Source organism: Anabrus simplex, chromosome 2, assembly GCF_040414725.1.
Source record: "Anabrus simplex isolate iqAnaSimp1 chromosome 2, ASM4041472v1, whole genome shotgun sequence".
NCBI lineage: Eukaryota > Metazoa > Arthropoda > Insecta > Orthoptera > Tettigoniidae > Anabrus > Anabrus simplex.
Window position 1 is genome coordinate 876,929,357 of NC_090266.1, and position 20,864 is coordinate 876,950,220.

The 20,864-nt window shown below is 42.8% G+C and overlaps 1 protein-coding gene across 1 annotated transcript in view; it reads left to right on the forward strand.

Annotated features, from left to right (window-relative positions):
- Nucleotides 1-6,264: 6,264 nt before the first annotated feature.
- LOC136864533 (23 kDa integral membrane protein) overlaps nucleotides 6,265-20,864 on the forward strand; it is a 154,894-nt gene continuing 140,294 nt past the window's right edge. Inside the window, exon 1 of the mRNA XM_067141633.2 lies at nucleotides 6,265-6,395. Coding sequence (XP_066997734.1) covers nucleotides 6,318-6,395 — 78 coding nt within the window. The 5' untranslated portion in view covers nucleotides 6,265-6,317. The remainder of the gene's footprint in view (nucleotides 6,396-20,864) is intronic.

The following is a 20,864-nucleotide window of genomic DNA, read 5'->3' on the forward strand; positions in this document are numbered from 1 at the left end:
AGAGGCTATGTATAGCCGCCATCGCGCAAGTGCCCTTAGGCCGTCTCATAAGAACCTATATATAGCCGCCATCTTGCGCAGTAAGCCCCTATGCCGTCTCATAAGAGCAGCCGCCATCTTGCCCAAGGGCCCCTAGGCCGTCCCATAAGAACCTATGTATAGGTGCCATCTTGCGCAAGCGCCCATAGGCCATCTCATAATAGCCTATGTATAGCCGCAATCTTGCGCAAGCTCCCCTAAGCCGACTCATAAGAAGCTGTCTATAGCCGCCATCCTGTGCAATTGATGTCGGGAAGGACATCCTGCCGTAAAACTATGGTCATGTGTAGTTAAACTCCTCCATGTGTGCTTACTTATGTGAATCCCCATTGCCCTACTACTCAAAACACCGTCGGGAGAATCATCATTGTCCTACTACTCAAGATAGCGTTGGGAAGGGCATCTCGCCGTAAAACTACGTCCTGAAAGGTTAAGGGCCTCCAGGATAACGACTGTCCACTTCGAAAAGGGCATCTAGCCGTAAAACTAAGATTAGGCCCCTCCATGAGATTAGACTTGCTCTCTTAGGCGTCGGGAAGGGTAACTAGCCGTTATAGTGTAATTTGGCCCACAAGATAGCGACTGTGAGGTTAGGCTCACTCTCTTATGCAAAATCCGAAAATCGACATTGCTCACCTACTATACTAGGTGTCAATAACCTTGCATTGGAACCCGCATAGCTACACTACTAGGTGCTGACGCAGCAAAAAAAATGGCTGACTCAGTGGATTCAAGAACCCTGTTGTCCTACTACTGATCAGTACCATTGAATTCAATTACATACAGTCTGAATATTGCGCTCTTGTTCTTAGAACTTTCGAGGAGTTTGCAGGATTGTTCCACTAACATCCAGTGCCGGTGATATATTATGTTTCATTATTTGAGGTTTATCGTCATCATTTTCTCTGCGTAATTCTTTGACTGGGTCGTTCTTGATACCATTTGGTACGGTACTTGGAAGAAGATCGTTAATTATTATTATTATTATTATTATTATTATTATTATTATTATTATTATTATTGTACATTTAAAACACTAGGCTCAACTTTGATACAATGATTTTGAGGGAACGGTTGAACCGATTGATATCGTAAAGCATTCTGACGAAAGCTCTTGGCCTGTAGATTTGCAGTGTGTCCTTAAAAGCATAAAAGTTTCTTGCCGTATATTTATAAATTATTAAAGAAAAATGTAGCATTCTCATTGGTCATTACGCTTGCCAGTACTTCCAGGCCTGCTGAACCGTGAGAGCGCTGAGCAGGTGGCACGATAGGGGAGGTTGGAAGGGGTAGGCACGCATGCGCATGCCGAGTGGATTACTCCTCACTCAGTGCTCATAGCAGTTCTCTTCACTCATCTCATCATACATCATTCAAAGACGCACGTATAGGGTGGGAGACCCTAGCTCTTTCTTCAGTAAGGAGGAAACGTTTTCCATGCAGTTATGACTGTGCAGCATTCACGAGATCGTAATGTGTTCTTTAAAAATAATTTTGTTTTTGGGTAAATGTTCCTAGTTATCTGTATACACAATAGTTAAGTAGAGTAGCAGTAGTGATGATGAATTTAGGGTAGCAAGCAAACTGTACTTGATTTCAAGTTCTGACAGAAGGTTTAATTTCGTGTGGCTATTTCTAGCCGAGTGCAGCCCTTGTAAGGCAGACCCTCCGATGAGGGTGGGCGGCATCTGCCATGTGTAGGTAACTGCGTGTTATTGTGGTGGAGGATAGTGTTGTGTGTGGTGTGTGAGTTGCAGGGATGTTGGGGACAGCACAAACACCCAGCCCCCGGGCCATTGGAATTAACCAACGAAGGTTAAAATCCCCGACCCGGCCGGGAATCGAACCCGGGACCCTCTGAACCGAAGGCCAGTACGCTGACCATTCAGCCAACGAGTCGGACCTGACAGAAGGTACAGCGCACATACAATTAATAGACTAAAAGAAGACAGAAATTCGGTGAATTCCACCATTTATACCAGGAAGTGAAGAAAGGCCCATTAGAAATTCCACGACTATTTAAGAATGTCAATGAGGGCATTTCAATTTCGGACTCATTGGCTGAATGGCCAGCGTTGAGACCTTTGTTTCAGAGGGTCTCGGGTTCGATTCTAGGCAGGATCGAGGATTTTAATCGCGTGTGATTAATTCTTCTGGCTCGCGGACTGGTTGTTTGTGCTTTTTCTAACACTCTCCTCTTCCTATTCAGAGATCACACCACATTACCAACCACCACAGAAACACACAATAGTGATTACATCCCGTCACATAGGGTTGGTGTCAGGAAGGACATCCAGCCGCAAAGCAGGGTCAAATCCAGATGTGCGGCACAGTTTGCACCCGCGATCCCACAGGTGTGGGAAAAAGTGGCAGAATAAGAACAAGAATAACAATGCAGACATGTCAATATTTGCTAAAAGGAATTGAAGGCAATATGAAACCACGGAAGTACAGAAACTATCATGCCAACCGTATTTCTATTGAAGAAAAACTGGTCATTACGGTAACGTACGCAGTAGTAATGTAATATTAATCTCCATTTCAATAAAATAATCCGTACTTTATCGAAATATTACATTTGTAGAGTATAATGATAATATTAAACATGTCGCCTATTACTTTAATATTGATATTTTATCTTCAGCGAACATAGGCCGATAATATTATGAGTAGGCGGTCTTAGCTTTGAGCTAACCAAACACAGAACTGCACTCAAGAAGCGCTAATCTATAAACCCCATGGTGCAACAACCCCGAAGGGCCATGGCCTACCAAGTGACCGCTGCTCAGCCCGAAGGCCTGCAGATTATGGGGTGTCGTGTAGTCAACACAATGGATCCTCTTGGCCGTTATTCTTGGCTTCCTAGACCGGGGCCGCCATCTCACCGTCAGATAGCTCCTCAATTGTAATCTCGTAGGCTGAGTGGACCTCGACTCAAGAAGCACATCGCTCCAAAATCAAACCGATTTGATTCTTAAGGGAGGAATGGACAGAAGAGGGATGAGTGAAGTGCCTGGATGAACGCCAATATTGAAATACTGCATATGGGTTTGTTTTGCATCTCTCAGCTTCCTGTTGAAGAGAAACAAGTGATGAGCGCAGAGTGAGGAATAATCCGCTCGGCATATTCGGACTCTTGCAGATCAGCTGTACTTCGTGGACATTCGGGGACTATTAAGTCCCTGTTTTGCTCCTCAGCAGTTGAACAGTGCACATTACATTTAAAATTCCTCTAAATTTAAACGTGAATTCATTGTCTGAATTAAAATTAAATTGCAAAGCAGTTGACGATATACCGACTCAATATGGAGTAAAGCCTCAATGGCAAATAGTCATCCATTAATGTGTGTGAATCGTCTTCTAAAATATAACATAGGTAATGACATTCCATTCCTTCTGGTTCAAAAATTATTGACCTTGGGGTAGTTTCCTTAAGGTTTTGTCTGTTTTGGCACATGCTTATCGCCAAACGGTTATTTTGCTATAATTGTATTAAATAGTAGACCCTTCTTCAAAACACGCCGCTTACATAATAATATGCGCCCAAAACTACATAAAAATGGAATTCACTGATTTTTTGCAACCGGACGAGTTGGCCGGGCGGTCAGATGCTTGGGGCTGTACCCTAATTAAGGCCATGGCTGCTTCCTTCCAACTCCTAGGCCTTTCCTATCCCATCGTCGCCATAAGACCTATCTGTATCGGTGCGACGTAAAGCAACTAGCAAAAAAACAGATTTTTTTGCAAGAAATCGCTAACGGTGACTGCCCCTCTGTAGATGGTGGCGGATCAAATATTATTGAACTACCAGCCAGAATTTTAGCACATGATGATATCGTGATTGAAATTTATAGCAAAACGTTCACTTCTGCGAAAGATGACATCATTTTTTTTAAGGTTGCCATTCTGAATTAATTTGAAAGTCATTGGACTTATACCCGCTAGTTCAAAACCATACTCTTGCGCCAACAGATTAATACATTTTCCTGCATAATTCTAAAAATTGGAGCCAAAGTTATGCTCCTTAGAAATCGGAACGTTTTCCAACGGCTCCTAAACGGAACCAGATTAGGGCCTAATTCTAAAACGTGTGTACGAAAACTGTTTAGATTTGGAAACTATAAGTGTAGATAAAGCTGGACAGAGAGCTCTAATTCTTCGAATTGACTTAGCAACATCCGATTAAACACTTTCATCTTCTTTCAAGAGGCATCAATTTCCAATTCGCTTGGCATTTCGTATCACGATCAATAAACCTCAAGGGACGTGATGTTCTCTGTTTACCTCAGTCAGTTTTCAGCCATGGCCAGTTAAATGTTGCAATGTCAAGAGAGCGATGTTTCAAAGTTGCAATAGTGCCAAGAGGTAATTGTATAGGGAATGCACCGAGCAATTGGCTGCGTGGTTTGGGTCACGTAGCTATCAACTTGTATTCGGCAGACAGTGGGTTTAAACCCCACTGTAGGCAGCATGGATTTTATCCGGTAAAGTAGTTTTCATACTCAACCTACCGTGTTAATAAGGCCACGGTCGCTTCCTTCGCACTTCTAGCCATTTACTATCCCATCGTTGCAGTAAAACCTATAACTTATCTGTCAGTGTGGCGTGAAGAAAATTGCAAAAAAAAGAAATTAAATACAAAGAATGTCGTATATAAGGAAATCCTTCAATACAAAGGGCACAAGGAAAATTTTGCAATGTGAATGAACGCTTTAGACTTTTTCAGAATAATTTCCACCACACTCATTACACTCTCCAAACGTCGAAACCAGTCACTGAACCAACTCTGCCACTTTTCTTCGGTTACATTTTCACACTCTTGATCCCATGCTGCCAGAAGCTCCTCGTCGGATGCAAAACGCAGCCCTTTCAGCTTCATCTTCACTTCTGGGAAGAGTGCGAAGTCACACGGGGCAAGATCAGGACTGTATGGAGGGTGATCAAACGCAGTCAACCCTGATCTGACAAAAAAATCCATTGTTACATTAGCACGATGTGCTGGAGCATTGCCATGATGCAAGAGCCAAGTGTTGAGCCGTGACCTTGGACGGAACTGCTTGAGAGACTGGATGACCTGAGGCAGACAAGTCTCACTGTACCACTTCGCAGTAACTGTCCTTTGTGTTTCTAGCACAACCCGAGTCAGGATGCCCCGTTTAGTGAAGAATACTGCAATCATCCTTTTCTTCACTGAACTCGATTCGCACAGTCACAGGAGTACCCTTATCTTCAAACAGCCACACCTTGTTCTGGGATTTTGTTGCGACATGGTAATAATAAAGCCAAGTTTCGTCACCTGTAACGATGCTATTGACGTTAAGCGAAGTCCCATTTTCAAAGTGTTTTATAATTTTTCAGCACCATTTCACTCGATGTGCCCTTTGTTCCTCTGAAAGTGAATGAGGCACCCAAAGGAAACAAACCTTTCTAACATGGAGATGGTCGTATAAAATTGAATGAATAGCTGGTGCGGGGATGTGGAGGGTCTCTTCTACCTGCCGATATGTCAACCGCCTCTCTTACTGCAACATTTTCCTCACAGCTTCAATGTTTTCCTCAGTCACGGATTCAGATGGGCGCCCAGAACGAGGATCGTCTTCAACCCCAAAATTTCCCCCCTGGAACTCTTTGTACCAGCGGAAAATTGTTGTCCGATGTGGACAGTCTTTCCCCAGCACAGGAGTTATTTCCTCCAAGCACTGATCAACGGTTAATCCACGAGCAAAATTGTAGCAGATAATTGCGCGATATTCACCTTTAGACCACACTGACATCTTAAATTCTTTCAATCCCACTGCTTGATAACTGGTTTGTAGGTCGCGCCTTGCTGTCTTCTAGACCGATTTTCACCCCTCTTTTCATCCCTCACCATAACAGGGGTGTCCAGCCGACCGTTTTTCCGTATTGCATTGAATTTCAAGTCCCAGGCTATGTAATAGTGGATTTTAAGTCAAACAACATTATAGGCTCTTTAACGGTTAACAACCTGTCCCAGTCCTTGAGTAAAGTAAAGAGGAACAAATGCTATTACAGCCATCAAATTAAAACAGGCCACCAGACACACTTCACTTGCATGAGGAGACTTACATCCCAGGCTCTCCGTAGCCCCCAATAAGACAATAATGATATACTTTCGTATAACTACGAAGTCTGTGTGACATATTCAACTTGTATGACACATATTTGCGAAGTTTTATCATCAGAAATTGATAAGAGGAGTTATCTTGTTATTGAGTAGACAGAGACTGACTGTTCGCAGAGTTCACTTCACCTTCGCAATGGCTCCTAACCACGATCTCAACAGAGGGATGCGGTGCATCAAGTATATGTTATTCCTTTTTAATCTTGTGATTGTGGTGAGTAACATCTTAAAATATTACATATCGAATACATTTCTAAATGTGTAGTAGCTGCCTTAAGTTAACCTCATCTTGTCTGCGAAGATGAAACTTCACTTTGAGAAAATGACATCAATACGGGTCAGCAACTATCTTCTTCTACGTCGAACAATAGAGGGAGTAAATCAGGATAAACGGATTGTCATACAGGGTGCCTCGATTATAACTGCACACTGCAGTGTAGAGAAAATTTAGGAATGGCATGGTGGTTTCATCTGTCTGGTTATGTTAACAGTCAGAACACTCATAACTTATCAGGAGTACTGACATCCATCACGAATGGAAGGAAATGACTCTACAAGATCAAATTTTAAAAACTGCACAGTTACCTCTTCATATAGGATTTTATCCGGTAAAGTAATTTTCATATCCGCCTCTGTGGTGTAGTGGTTAGTGTGATTAGCTGCTACCCCCGGAGGCCCGGGTTCGATTCCCGGATCTGCCACCAAATTTGAAAGGTTGTACGAGGGCTGGAACGGAGTCCACTCAGCCTCGGGAGGTCAACTGAGTAGAGGTGGGTTCGATTCCCACCTCAGCCATCCTAAATGTGTTTTTCCGTGGTTTCTCACTTCCCCTCCAGGCAAATGCCGGGATGGTACCTAACTTAAGGCCACGGCCGAATCCTTCCCTCTTCCTTGTCTATCCCTTCCAATCTTCCCATCCTACCACAAGGCCCTGTTCAGCATAGCAGGTGAGGCCGCCTGGGCGAGGTACTGGTCATCCTCCCCAGTTTTATCCACCGACCCAGAGACTGAAGCTGCAGGACACTGTCCTTGAGGCGGTAGAAACGGGATCCCTCGCTAAGTCAGAGGGAAAAACCGACCCTGGAGGGTAAACGGATGAAGAAGAAGAAGAAAGTAGTTTTCATACTCAACGCACCGTGTTAATAAGAAATCAATAGGATGCCTGGTTACATGATTTAAGGCCAAGAGGATAAAGAAATCTTTGAAGAAAATTGACACCACTAATCTTCTACTAAGCACAAATAACTGGACTTAGAATTGGAATATATATACTTTAGGCGAAATTCTTGTCATATTAGACCGAGTCTGTTTTGAAATTTGCGACTTGATGCAGTAATAGTCTACTGTACATCAAAAATGGAAGGAGGCTATGCTGACATCCATCATCTCACTGCACTGAGCCTGAATAATTTATACTGCTACATTACATTGCTGTCAGTGTCGAGCACACGTTCCTGAGTCACGTCCTACTATGTCTACCGAGCGAGTGGCTGCCTGGTTTGGGACACGTAGCTACTAACTTGCATTTGGCAGGTAGTGGGTTCAAACCCCACTGTCGCCAGCCCTGAAGATTGTTTTCCATGGTTTCCCATTTATACACCTGGCAAATGCCGGGGTTGTCCCTTATAATTAAGGGCCACGATCGCTTCCTTATCCCTCCTTGCCCTTTCCTATCCCATCGTCGCCATAAGACCTATTCGTGTCGGTGCGACGTAAAACAAATTGAAAAGAAAAACTCCTCTCTCCATCGTACTGCCAAGTGTCCGGACTCCGTGTCTGGATTTAGAGAGACACGGAACATTCTTGGTAAATTGTTTGAATAATAATAATAATAATAATAATAATAATAATAATAATAATAATCATCATCATCATCATCATCGTCATCAAACCTAGTCCGTGGCACAGGAATAGCATGCCTGATTCTTACCCGAAGGCCCTCAGTTCCATTCTCGGCTAGTCCAGGGATTATAATTCTGGACTGAGGGCTAGAACGGTGCTCACTCAGCCTTGTGAGACCAACTGAGGAGCTGCGCGATACGAGAGGCAGCGGAGCCGGTGTCAAAAGCCAAGTAATAGATTGGGGATTTCGTGACGCTGGTCACTTGCACTACAATATATGCTGGCCATCTGGCTGCACAGCAGTCGTCTTGGCAGTACAAAGTCCTCAAACGTCTAGATTCCTTTTTGCTTATCTGACGAAAACAAAGGCCGCTTAGACTTGATAATTGACACACTACAAGATTAAATTTTCCTTCTTAAGGCAACACGCTCATTCGAGAATTGCACTTATTATTTTGGCTCTGTAAGGCGAAGGGAGTAACACTATAATGTAAGAGTTCATAATTAAATTCTACATGGTTTCAGTTCTTCTAAGAAAGGCCATTATTTTATGACATATTTTCGGTATTACGAACGTTGGGAAATGTAGTGTTCTCTTCAATGGTTTTTTTTTCCCACAGCATTTCAATTTTATGGATCAAATTCATCCCTTTCAAAACTATACTCCCTGTAGTTCCTTTCAAGGCAGTTACTGCCAGCAATTCAGTTGACGTCTTTGAGTTTCCAAATTATTCTATACTCCTGCTGGCTCCAGTTTCCAAGGACTTCACTTCTTGTGGCTAAGATTGCGGGTTTGATCTCGATCTATAACTCAGGATTTTCTTAAATCTTAACGTTATCTGCTTTGAGTGTAGGGTGTGGTTTCGTGTGGTCTCGAACAGAACGTCGAAATTGACGTCCAAGACACCAGTGACATCAATTCAAAGAACATACACCTGACGATCGCAGCTTTACTACATATTAATAATACCGATAATAATAATAATAATAATAATAATAATAATAATAATAATAATAATAATAATAATAATATTGATTTCACGTCCCACTAACTACTTTTACGGTTTTTGGAGAAGACGAGGTGCCGGAATTTCATCCCACAGGAGTTCTTTCACACGCCATTAAACCTATCGATACGAGGCTGACAATTTTGAGCACTTTCAAATATCACCGGACTGCTCTATCGTCTGGGCGACAAAGCCCCCCAAGAAGAAGAAGCAGAAGTAGAAGAAGAATAACCATAAGGCGTGTGACTCCCGTGTCTTAACCACTTGTATTTTTTTTTTTGCTAGGGGCTTTACGTCGCACCGACACAGATAGGTCTTATGGCGACGATGGGATAGGGAAGGCCTAGGAGTTGGAAGGAAGCGGCCGTGGCCTGAATTAAGGCACAGCCCCAGCATTTGCCTGGTGTGAAAATGGGAAACCACGGAAAACCATTTTCAGGGCTGCCGATAGTGGGATTCGAACCTACTATCTCCCGGATGCAAGCTCACAGCCGCGCGCCTCTACGCACACGGCCAACTCGCCCGGTACCTCTTGTATTAGGATGCAATTTAGCAGGAACTCTTCTGTGACATCGAGGAAGGTACCAACCATCCAAGTAATTTCATTAAGTTGAAAAACCACGAGGAAACACTTTATCTTAGTCCGTCAGTACATGGGTGCCCGTTACACTAGATAATAATAATAATAATAATAATAATAATAATAATAATAATAATAATAACCAAGCCGGTTAGGCTGAGATCTGTGTCAGTTGAGGGTATTATAATGAGACAACTACCTATCGCTGGCTTCCGACACGTTCAAGAACTCCTGGAGGACAAAATTTCCACACTCTGACGTCTTTTAAATTCCATGATAATTGAAGGGACATTAAACAAATTACATAATTATTCAACCAGGATCGAACCTTCGATCTTGGGAACGGAAGGACAACGTCTCCGGCGTTATATTAGGTTTGGGAGGCCGAGAATGTCTTTCACTTCACACACTTCGTCGACCTTCCATTTATTTTGTCGATGTCTTTATTCTTCGAAGGTCGGGCATCTTCCACATTCCTTCTGATTAGAGTTAAATGTAATAGACCGAGCTCGATAGCTGCAGTCGCTTAGGTGCGGCCAGTATCCAGTATTCGGGAGGTAGTGGGTTCGAACCTCACTGTCGGCAGTCCTGAAGATGGTTTTTGGTGGTTTCCCATTTTCATACCAGGCAGAGATAGATAGATAGATAAAGAATGGGTGAACCCTGCCTTCGCAGGGCTCCACACGTAGGTCTGTGAAGACCCTTTGTGTCCCTTAAACGGGTTTGCCTAGTCCAGACCTAGTGCTCCTATAAAGGATACCGGTGTCCGGATGTTGGCATTCCTGATGTCTTCCAGGCTCACGAAATGTGAGCCAAGGTATCGATGTCTAGTGCTTGCAAGAGCCTCGCACTGACATAACACATGAGCGGAGGTCTCCTCCTCCCTACCGCATCTTCTACACATCGGATCTTGACTGATTTTCATGATGTGTAGGTGTCTCTGTAAGGTATTGCGGCCTGTCAACAGTCCAACTACCATTCGCATACTGGTCCTATTCAAATTTATCAGGACCTTTTTATAACTTTGGCTAGGCCCTTTGATAAGTTCACGTGCCTGCCTTGCTATAGTTAACCTCTTCCAAATGTCTAAGTGAGACTGGTTTGTCCACTGGGATATTGCCAGTTTCACGCTTCGGAGTGACACTCCCAGGAAGGGCTCTGGTCCTATGAAAGGACCTTTTGAGCCTTCTTTCGCTAGTTTGTCAGCTTCTTCATTTCCACTGATACCTGTGTGCCCAGGGACCCATAATAGGGTAACTGAGCTAGTTCACACAGCTGATCTAACATCCTTTGGCATTCTCATACCATTCTTGATGTTGTTTTAACTGCACATAGTGCTTTTAAAGCTGCCTGGCTATCGCTGCAAATAGTGATGCATCTTCTGTGTCTAGGCATGTTCCATATATATACAGCACAGGCCAGTATTGCGTATACTTCGGCCTGAAAAACAGTAGCGTATTTACCCATAGGTAGGGAGAGCCTTGTCTTAGGCCCCCAGACCCCGGCGCCTGTGCCCGTCTCTGTCCGCGAGCCATCTGTGTACCATGTACAGCCCCCAGAACTAAGACGGGCCCCAGCATCCGCGGCCCACTCCTCCCTTGTGGGTATCACCACTGTGAATTTATAGTTCAAATTAAAACTAGGCTTCATCAGGTCCCCGATCATCATTGTCATAGGGCAGGTCTGGTGAAGCCTTGTGAGAATAGAGGCATGACCTCTATTCGGATTCTTGAAGGACCATCCTCCGAGTGACCAGAGGCGGTAGGCACTCATTCCCGCTATTTCCTTAACATATAAATGTAAGGGGGGAGGACCTAGGATGGCCTCCATTGCATATAATGGTGTAGTATCCAGTGCCCCTGTTATTCTTAGACACGCAAGCCTTTGGACACTGTTTAACTTGGTGGTCACAGTTTTACTCTCCGAACCTGGCCACCAGACTAAAGATGCATAGGTGATCGTGGGCCGTACAATAGAAATATAGAGCCACTGGACCACCTTAGGTCCTAGGCCCCAAGTCTTTTCGACGGCCCTGCGACAGGCCCACATAATCTTGCGAGCCTTATCCACCTTATGGTCTATGTGTTTCTTCCAACTCAGTCTTGCCTCAAGGATTACCCATAGGTACTTAACTGAGGTTGTCTTAACTAATTTTTTCCCAAATAGGAAAGGCTCTGACAGTCCGTCTAGACTCCTCCTCCTGGTAAATACCACGAGCTCCGTCTTTTCGGGATTAACTGACAAGTCCGTGTCGTGGCACCATCTTTTCACCCTACGTAGGGAGCTCTGTACGAGCTCTGAAACCGTACTGGGGAAATTTCCCACCGCCATCAGGCTAATGTCATCTGCATAGCCTTGGGCGTAAATTCCTCCAACATTTAACCTGGTAAGTAGTTCATCCACTACCAGACACCATAATGTTGGTAATAATACTCCTCCCTGTGGACACCCCCTGTCTAAATTAGCTCTCAACATAACTGCGTTGAGGGTAAACAGAACTTGACGGCCCTGCAGCGAGGCCATAATCCATTTTATGAGCATCCTGCTCACTCCTCTTCTCTCTAGACTAAGTTCTATGGAGCCCAAAGATGTGTAGTTATAGGCCCCTTCTATATCTAGGAATACAACCATAGCAAGATGTTGCTGATCCAAGGCACTCTCCAGCCTAGAAACTAGCTGGTGTAGTGTCGTCTCAACCGACTTCCCTGGTTGATATGCATGTTGATGAGGATGCAGGGGACAATCTCTTAAAACTTTCTCCCTGATATGTCTATCCACTAGTCTTTCCAAGGTCTTATGAAGAAAAGACGTTAGACTGATGGGTCTATAATCCTTAGGTCTAGTATATGAAGACCTTCCGGGTTTAGGTATATATACTACTTTCGCCTGACGCCACAAGGAGTACACGTACCCCATAGTGAGAGAGGCTCTAAAAATTCTGACCAGGTATGGTATAAGGACCCCACCCGCTTCTTGAAGAAGCGCCGGGAAGATCCCATCCATTCCTGGGCTTTTGTAAGGGGCAAAAGATTCTAATGCCCACTTCACCCTTCTGGGGGTAACAATCTCTGCGGCTTCCTTCCAGCCACTTCCATCGGGTCTGAAGGATCCGCTCGATTCTACTTCACTATTCGTGACTGCTGAACCTGGAAAGTGGGCATCAAGCAGTAAGTTCAGGGTCTCCCTCTCTGTGGATGTGTATCCACCCGAAGGTGACTCCAGTGAGCCCAGCCTTGCCCTTCCATCTAAGGTTAGAATTTTATGAAGCCTTGCCGCTTCACGTTGACTTTCAATGGAGTCACAAAACTGTCTCCAAGATTTCCTAGAAGCCTTTTTGACTTCTGACGTATACCTTCTTTGTGATTCTTTATAAGAATCTAGGCTTTCTTGATCCTGAATTTCCCTGTATTTATTCCAGAGCCTTCGTGTGTTTCTCCTCAGGTGTTCAAGATAACTGTTCCACTTGAAACTTCCTGTTGCTCTTTTTGCCTTAACAACTGGGCAGTTTAATTCATAAGAGGTAACCAGTGTTTGTGTGAGAAAGCTCACACTGAGCTCCAGCTCCTCTTTGTTCTTAATTATATTTGAGGGTCCTCCTTCCAGTCCCCTCCTCACGTCCTCCCTGAAAGACGTCCAGTTGGTTCGTCTAGGGTTTCTATAAGGTGGGATCTAGAAGGAGCCCTCTATATGAAACGCAATGTGTCTATGGTCTGACAAGGAAGGTTCCAAAGAAACTTTCCAGTCTTTAAATTCCTGTATGATTCCCATGATCCCCTCACTCCTGTTATTGATGAAGGTAGGGGTATCACCTATATTCATGATCTCAAGATCAGTTGTACATAGAAATTCTATGAAATGCTCTCCCCTTCGGTTTGTGTGTTTACTTCCCCAAATGCTGTGATGAGCATTGGCGTCACATCCTACTATGAGGTTTAGTCCTTGTTTCTTACAATATATATCCAGTCTCTTGAACTCCTCCGGCGGGGGTGGAGATTCAGAGTCTCCTGGGAAATATGCAGAACAGACAACCAGATCTCTTGGCTGTCCGCCCTCTTCATATCTCACTAGAACTGCTACAAGGTCTCTAGTAATGAAGCCTGGTATCGCCCAAGCGTTATGATCCTTAACTAGTATACATGCTCTAGGCTTTTCCTCTGCTATTCCACTGAATAGAGTGAAGCCTGCACATTTTAGTCCCATGATATGCCCCTGTCTAAGCCAGGGTTCTTGTATCAGGGCGACCGAAAACCTGCCTTTCTGGATACTTCTAATAAGTACCCTGGAGGCCGCTATACAATGTTGTATGTTTGCTTGTATGAAAGTAATCATTCCTAACTTTCATGCAATACTTTACCTTATGCGGTCTCCGGAACGTGCAGCTCCGTCTCCCGCGACGAATCTTGAGGCTTGGCTGGCCCCGGTTCCTGTCCGGGCTCCCGCTCTTCGCCCCTGCTAACCACAAGTCGGACACCTCTCTTCTCCTCCTTGCGGTCGTAGACCCTCCAGCTGCTGGGATTTAAGCCACGGTTCTGGCGTGCATTCTTTCCAAAAGGACATTATTGTCCTTTGGTTGTCCTGGTATCCAGACCATGACTCTCTTATAGGAAAGGAGTTTATCCATGTCCACAATTGTGAGCCTGCCTCCTTCCCATGGTTGTAGACCTGTAACAAGACTAGAAAGCCATGCTACAGTCTCATCATTCTCTGCGATAATGACGGCCGCACCTCTCGACAGATAGCAGTCCAGGAACTGAGGCTTAATGGGCCCCTGCTCCGGAAGCCCGTCTATCAGATCGGTGATGGCCTCCTCCACAGATTCTACCTGTTTCTCGGTTAGCTGCTGGTCAGGATATCCTACAGGTACTATGGCCCTCCTGATCCCAGCTTTAGCTATCCTAGCATACTCCACCTTGTGTTTTTTGTGGGTCGGCCGATCTTCTTCTGGGGTTGCCCCCGACAGAAGTCGTTTCCCCACTGGCGTCTTGGTGGGTGGAGTCCTCTGTGCCCTAGAAGCAGAGCCCTTTTCAGGGTCCCGCCTCTTGTGCCCATTGGATCCCCCCACAGTCGTCGCTGTCATGGCAGTAGAAGGCCTCTCAGCTCCAGGAGTTAGGCCCTCTTTGGCCTGCTCCCGGGCCTTTAAAGCCTTCTTATACCTCCTCTTCTCAGCGCCGGAGCGCTGTTTCTACTTCTTCTTCTGGACTAGTAGATTGCCTACCTCTAGAGTGAGCTCTCTTACTGTCGAGGTCGTACTATCCGAGGGTATCTCCGAAGAGTCCCCATCGGTTGTTGAACTGGTGTTTCTCTCGGAGGCCCCAGAAGAGCTCTCCGGTTTATGGGTAGCTACAGTACTCATTTAGGTCCCACGAGGAGCTAGGGAAATATATGTCCGCCCAGGCAGAGCCCCGCATACCCGGGTAAGGCTACTTACTTCGAGAGGGCGCCAAGTATCTCGAAGGCTCCGTTCAGGACACATCTCCCATGTGCCATGCACCCCATCGGCATGGGTCGCGTTACACCTTAGGGTTGGGTGGTGCTTTAGCTTCCTCCTCCTTGTATACCGAATGGTTACCCAGTAGGGCTCCGCTCGGCATCGCATGAAAGGAGCTACTAGTCCCCCCCCCACCACGAAGAGGATCTTCAATTGAAGAGGGTAACCAAGGTTAATCCCCTACAATTATAGAAGCACACACGAGGGGGACACCAGGCAAATACTGGGGCTGTACCTTAATTAAGGCCACGGCTGCTTCCTTCCAACTCCTAGCCCTTTCCTGTCCCATCGTCGCCATAAGACCTATCTGTGTCGGTGCGACGTAAAGCAACTTGTAAAAAAAAGAGTGTTAATAGAGGCTGGTTGCCCAATAATAATAATAATAATAATAATAATAATAATAATAATAATAATAATAATAATAATAATAATAATAATGGCGATTGGCTTCCGGAGAGGATTGGCGCAGGTCTTTCGAGATGACGTCCTATAGGCGACCTGTGTATCTGTGAGGATCAGTCCCCACCTAACATGAATTCTAATGCTGAAGTCGGCAGAAACACCCAACCCCCGAACAAGAACAATTAAACAATGCAGGTTAAAATCCCCAACCCGGCCAGGAATCGAACCCAGGACTCCTTGGATCAAAGGCCAGTATGATAACCATTTAGCCACGAAACCAGACAAATCTTCTTTCCTCGTAGAGCTCTTTCCAGGCACACCCCCGCTGGAGGTGAGATACTTGCGTCCTTTTGAACCTCAAACCAGCCATCCCGTCATTCATAAATCTCTGGCATTACCAGGAATCGAGCCCGGGCCTCCGATGACGGCAGCAAGTAGCACTAATAGTTACCCTACTAAGGCGGACGTGGCTGAGTTGAACTACTTCTTAAAGCAATAACCACCGAGCTCGATAGCTGCAGTCGCTTAAGTGCTGCCAGTATCCAGTATTCGGGTGATAGTAGTTTCGAGCCCCACTGTCGGCAGCCCTGAAAATGGTTTTCCGTGGTTTATCATTTTCACACCAGGCAAATGCTGGCGCTGTACCTTAATTAAGGCCACGGCCGCTTCCTTCCCACTCCTAGCCCCTTCCTGTCCCATCGTCGCCATAAGACCAATCTGTGTCGGTGCGACGTACAGCAACTAGCAAAAAAAAAGCAATAACCACAGCCATCAGCAAATAAAAACGCTGTATTTTTAGTTACGAAATTGATTGAAAAACAAATAAAAATGTTAAAATATTTTAGAGCAGTACCATTTACAACTCAGCGGGTTAAGTGGAAAGGTAAAGTCACGGCGGTCTACACAAAGAGATCTGTTATTTGTTTTAAAATGGATCAAAATTGTATTCTTTTTTTACATTGAAATTATTATAAAACACGTTTACAGGATTAATACATTAACATTTTTATTAGGGCTCGTTAACATGAAAGTATTTCAGTATGTTTATTAAAAATATACTATCAGTGTGCGATATTTAATAGCTCGTTCTTGTTTAGAAAATAACACGTGAATTTCATTAATTTACAACTTGCACTTACAGATTATTTTAAACACTGCATAAAAATCATTCGTCTATAATTTTCATAATATTTTAAATTTGCGAAGTTACCTAGATCCAAACTATATTTCATTTTGTACTATTAAAGCATATATGTTTTGCATTTGAATCATGTTAGTGAAACAGGAGGCCACTTCACATATTTTGATTCATTTATATTATCATTTTTACTTCATTCTTCAAGTCTGTCTGTCATGAATTAATTTTTCAAAACATGTGTAGGCGAGGACACTTTTTTCTTTCACATGTACCAGATGTTGCCTTTTGGGATAATGTTGTAAGCAATAAATGGTTCATCTTTTTTTTTTAGATTTTAGCAGGTAAATGTATTCACTAATATGCACCTTTTTAAATGGGAATTATTACGCTTTCTCTCCGTATAGAAGAAACTTCGGTAAAAAAGGTTAATATTTAATAAATCGTGTACAAATATTTTTATGCAGGAAATTTAACTACTTCATTACGTCTACTAACATGTGTATGTGTTTGTATAAAATCAGTTTAAAATCAACTAAACTTCACACTCCAATAAACCATCAAACTTCATGCACATAAATAAACAAATATAAACTATAATAACGTTTTTATTGCAATTTATCTAATATTGATAATATGTTTCCATAAAACTTGCGGGTGTGTTGTAATGTTAGAATAAATAACTCGCGAAATCACGATCAAACTACAACAATTAACAGATTACAGTAACTGGCAGTCAGAGCGTTGTCCGAATACGATATTAAAATAACAAACTTTCCTACACTTCTCCACTTATTTACTGTAAAGGGGGCCTTTGCGTTTTCTTCAGGCCAGAGAATCCCGTTGTGGACATGTATTTTCCTGATTCTGATTCTGATCCTGATTCTTAATCGGCTGACACAAGTATGGGTTTTACAAAATGCATTTATTCTAGCGGAAGTTCAAAATGATGGTACAGTTTAGTGACCAACACGAACTGTAATTAATTTCTATTTATAAGCGTGAATGGGCGACAGCCATTTTGGATGAAATTTAGTAGAACACTGGAAAATTTGAGACTAAGAGCTGAATATTTTGCTAAAAAACAAACTTGTCATTTGAATTCTTTCCTATAAATAACCAAAAAATCTCTCAACAATTTTCATTTTAAACTCTTAATGATATCCGAATGCCCCCTTCCCAGGATGAATTGTCAGCGTATTGACGAAGGGCTCTGGGTTTGTTTCAAGGACAAGTTGAGGATATTAACGACGTTTGGTTAATACTTCTACTGTAGCTCCGAAACAGAATGTTAGTGATCATCCTAATGCACCTCAATCAATCAATCAATCAATCAATCAATCAATCAATCAATCAATCAATCAATCAATCAATCAATCAATCAATCAATCAATCAATCAATCAATACTGATCTGCATTTAGGGCAGTTGCCCAGGTGGCAGATTCCCTATCTGGTGTTTTCTTAGCATTTTCTTAATGACTTTTTTAACATTGGAAATTTATTGAACATCTCCCATGGTAAGTTATTCATATCCCTAACTCCACTTCCTATAAACGAATGTTTGCCTCAATTTGTCCTCTTGAATTCCAGCTTTATCTTCATACTGTGATCTTTCCTACTTTTAAAGATACCACTCAAACTTATTTGTCTACAGATGTCATTCCACGCCATCTCTCCACTGACAGCTCGGAACATACCACTTAGTCGAGCAGCTCGTCGCCTTTCTCCAAAGTCTTCCCAGCCCACTCTTTGTAACATTTTTGTACTGCTACTCTTTTGTCGGAAATCACCCAGAACAAATCGCGCTGCTTTTCTTTGGCCTTTTTCCAGTTCTTAAATGATGTAATTCTGGTGAGGTTCCCAACCACTTGAACCATACTTTAGTTGGGTCTTAACAGAGACTTACACGCCCTCTCCTTTATATTCTTACTACAACCCAAAAATACCCACATAACCATGTGCACAGATCTGTACACTTTATTTACAATCATATTTGTGTGATGTCTCCAATGAAGATCTTTCCTTATATTAACACCTAGCTACTTACAATGATCCCCAAAAGCAACTGTCACCCCATTAACACAGTAATTAAAACTGAGAGGACATTTCCTATTTGTGAAACTCACAAAATGACTTTTAACCCCGTTTATCATCATACCATTGCTTACTGTCCATCTAACAACATTAACGAGGTCATTTTTCAGTTGCTCACAATCTAGTAACTTATTTATTACTCTGTACAGAATAACATCATCCGCAAATGCCTTATCTCTGATTCCACTTCTTTACTCATAGCATTTATATATATAAGAAAACATAAAGGTCCAAATATGCTGCCTTGAGGAATTCACCTCTTAATTATTACAGTGTCAGATAAAGCTTCGCCTACTCTAGTTCTCTGAGTGCTCTTTCCTAGAGATATAGCCACCCATTCAGTCACTCTTTTGTCTAGTCCAATTACAATAATTTTTGCCAGTAGTCTCCCATGATCAACCCTATCAAATGCCTCAGATAGGTCAATCTCGATGCAGTCCATTTGACCTCCTGAATCCAAGATATCTGCTACATCTTGCTGGAATCCTGCAAGATGAGCTTCAGTGGAATAATCTTTCTTAAACCCGATCTGCCTTCTATCGAACCAGTTATTAATTTCTCAAAAATGCCTAATATAATCAAAAAGAATGCTTTACCAAAAGCTTACATGCAATGCATGTCAAACTCACTGGCCTGTAATTTTCAGCTTTATGTTTATCACCCTTTCTTTTATACACACGGACAACTATAGCAAGTTTCCGTTCATTTGCTATAGCTCCTTCATGCAAACAATAATCAAATAAGTACTTCAGATATGGTAAAATATCCCAACCCATTATCTTTAGTATATCCCCCGAAACCTGATCCCAGCTGCTTTTCTAGTTTTCAAATTTTGTATCTTATCGTACATGTCGTTGTTATCATAGGTAAATTTTAATACTTCTTTAGTATTAGTCACCTCCTCTATCTGGACATTATCCTTGTAACCAACAATCTTTACATACTGCTGACTGAATACTTCTGCCTTTTGAAGAGTTTCGCATACACACTCTCCTTGTCCATTAATGAATCCTGGAATGTCCTTCTTAGAACCTGTTTCTGTGTTGAAGTACCTTTACATAGCCTTCCATTTTTCACTAAAATTTTATGACTACCAATTATGCTTGCCATCATGTTATCCTTAGCTGACTTCTTTGCTAGATTCAATTTCCTAGTAAGTTGCTTTAATTTCTCCATACTTCCACAGCCATTTCTAACTCGACTTCTTTCCAACCTACTTCTAAGTGTCATTACATCTCTGATATAATGTAGTGGGTCTTTACCATTCCTTACCACCTTTAAAGGTAAAACCTATTTTCGCATTCCTCAACAATTGCTTTAAACCCATCTCAGAGTCTGTTTGCATTTTTATTTCCCGTGTTCCACCGATCACAGTTACTTTTTAAATACTCCCTCATGCCTGCTTTATCAGCCATATGGTACTGCCTAATAGTCCTACTTTTAAGACCTTCCTTTCTATCACATTTATTTTTAACTACGACAAAAATAGCTTCGTGATCACTAAAACCATCAATTACTTCGGTTTCTCTATAGAGCTCATCTGGTTTTACCAGCACGTCCAGAATATTCTTCCTCTAGTTGGTTCCATCACTTTCTGAATCAGCTGTCCTTCCCATCTTAACTTATTTGCCATTTGTTGGTCGTGATTTCTGTTGTTTGCATTACCTTCCCAATTGACATTCGGTAAATTGAAATTACCCACTACAATCACATTCCTTTCCATATCGTTTCCCACACAGTTTACCATGTATCTTATCAAATAATTCCGAATCAGCGTCAGCGCTACCCTTTTCCGGCCTGTACACTCCAAAGACATCAAGTTGCTTAATATAGAATTTCATGTTTGTGATCTTTAATATTTTCGTAGCTTACAAATTCTTCTTTCACCAGAATGAATACTCCCCCTCATACCATTCCTACCCTATCTCTACGATGCACACTTCAGTTCCGTGAGGAAACTTCTGCATCCATTATATCATTTCTCAGCCTTGATCCAACTCCTGTTATAATATGTGGTAAGTATATATCTATTAAATTAATTCTATTCCTTTCTTTACAATACTTCTACAGTTCAACACGAACATTTTTATGTCATCCCTACTTCACTTCCAGTTCCCCCTACCTTTATCATCGT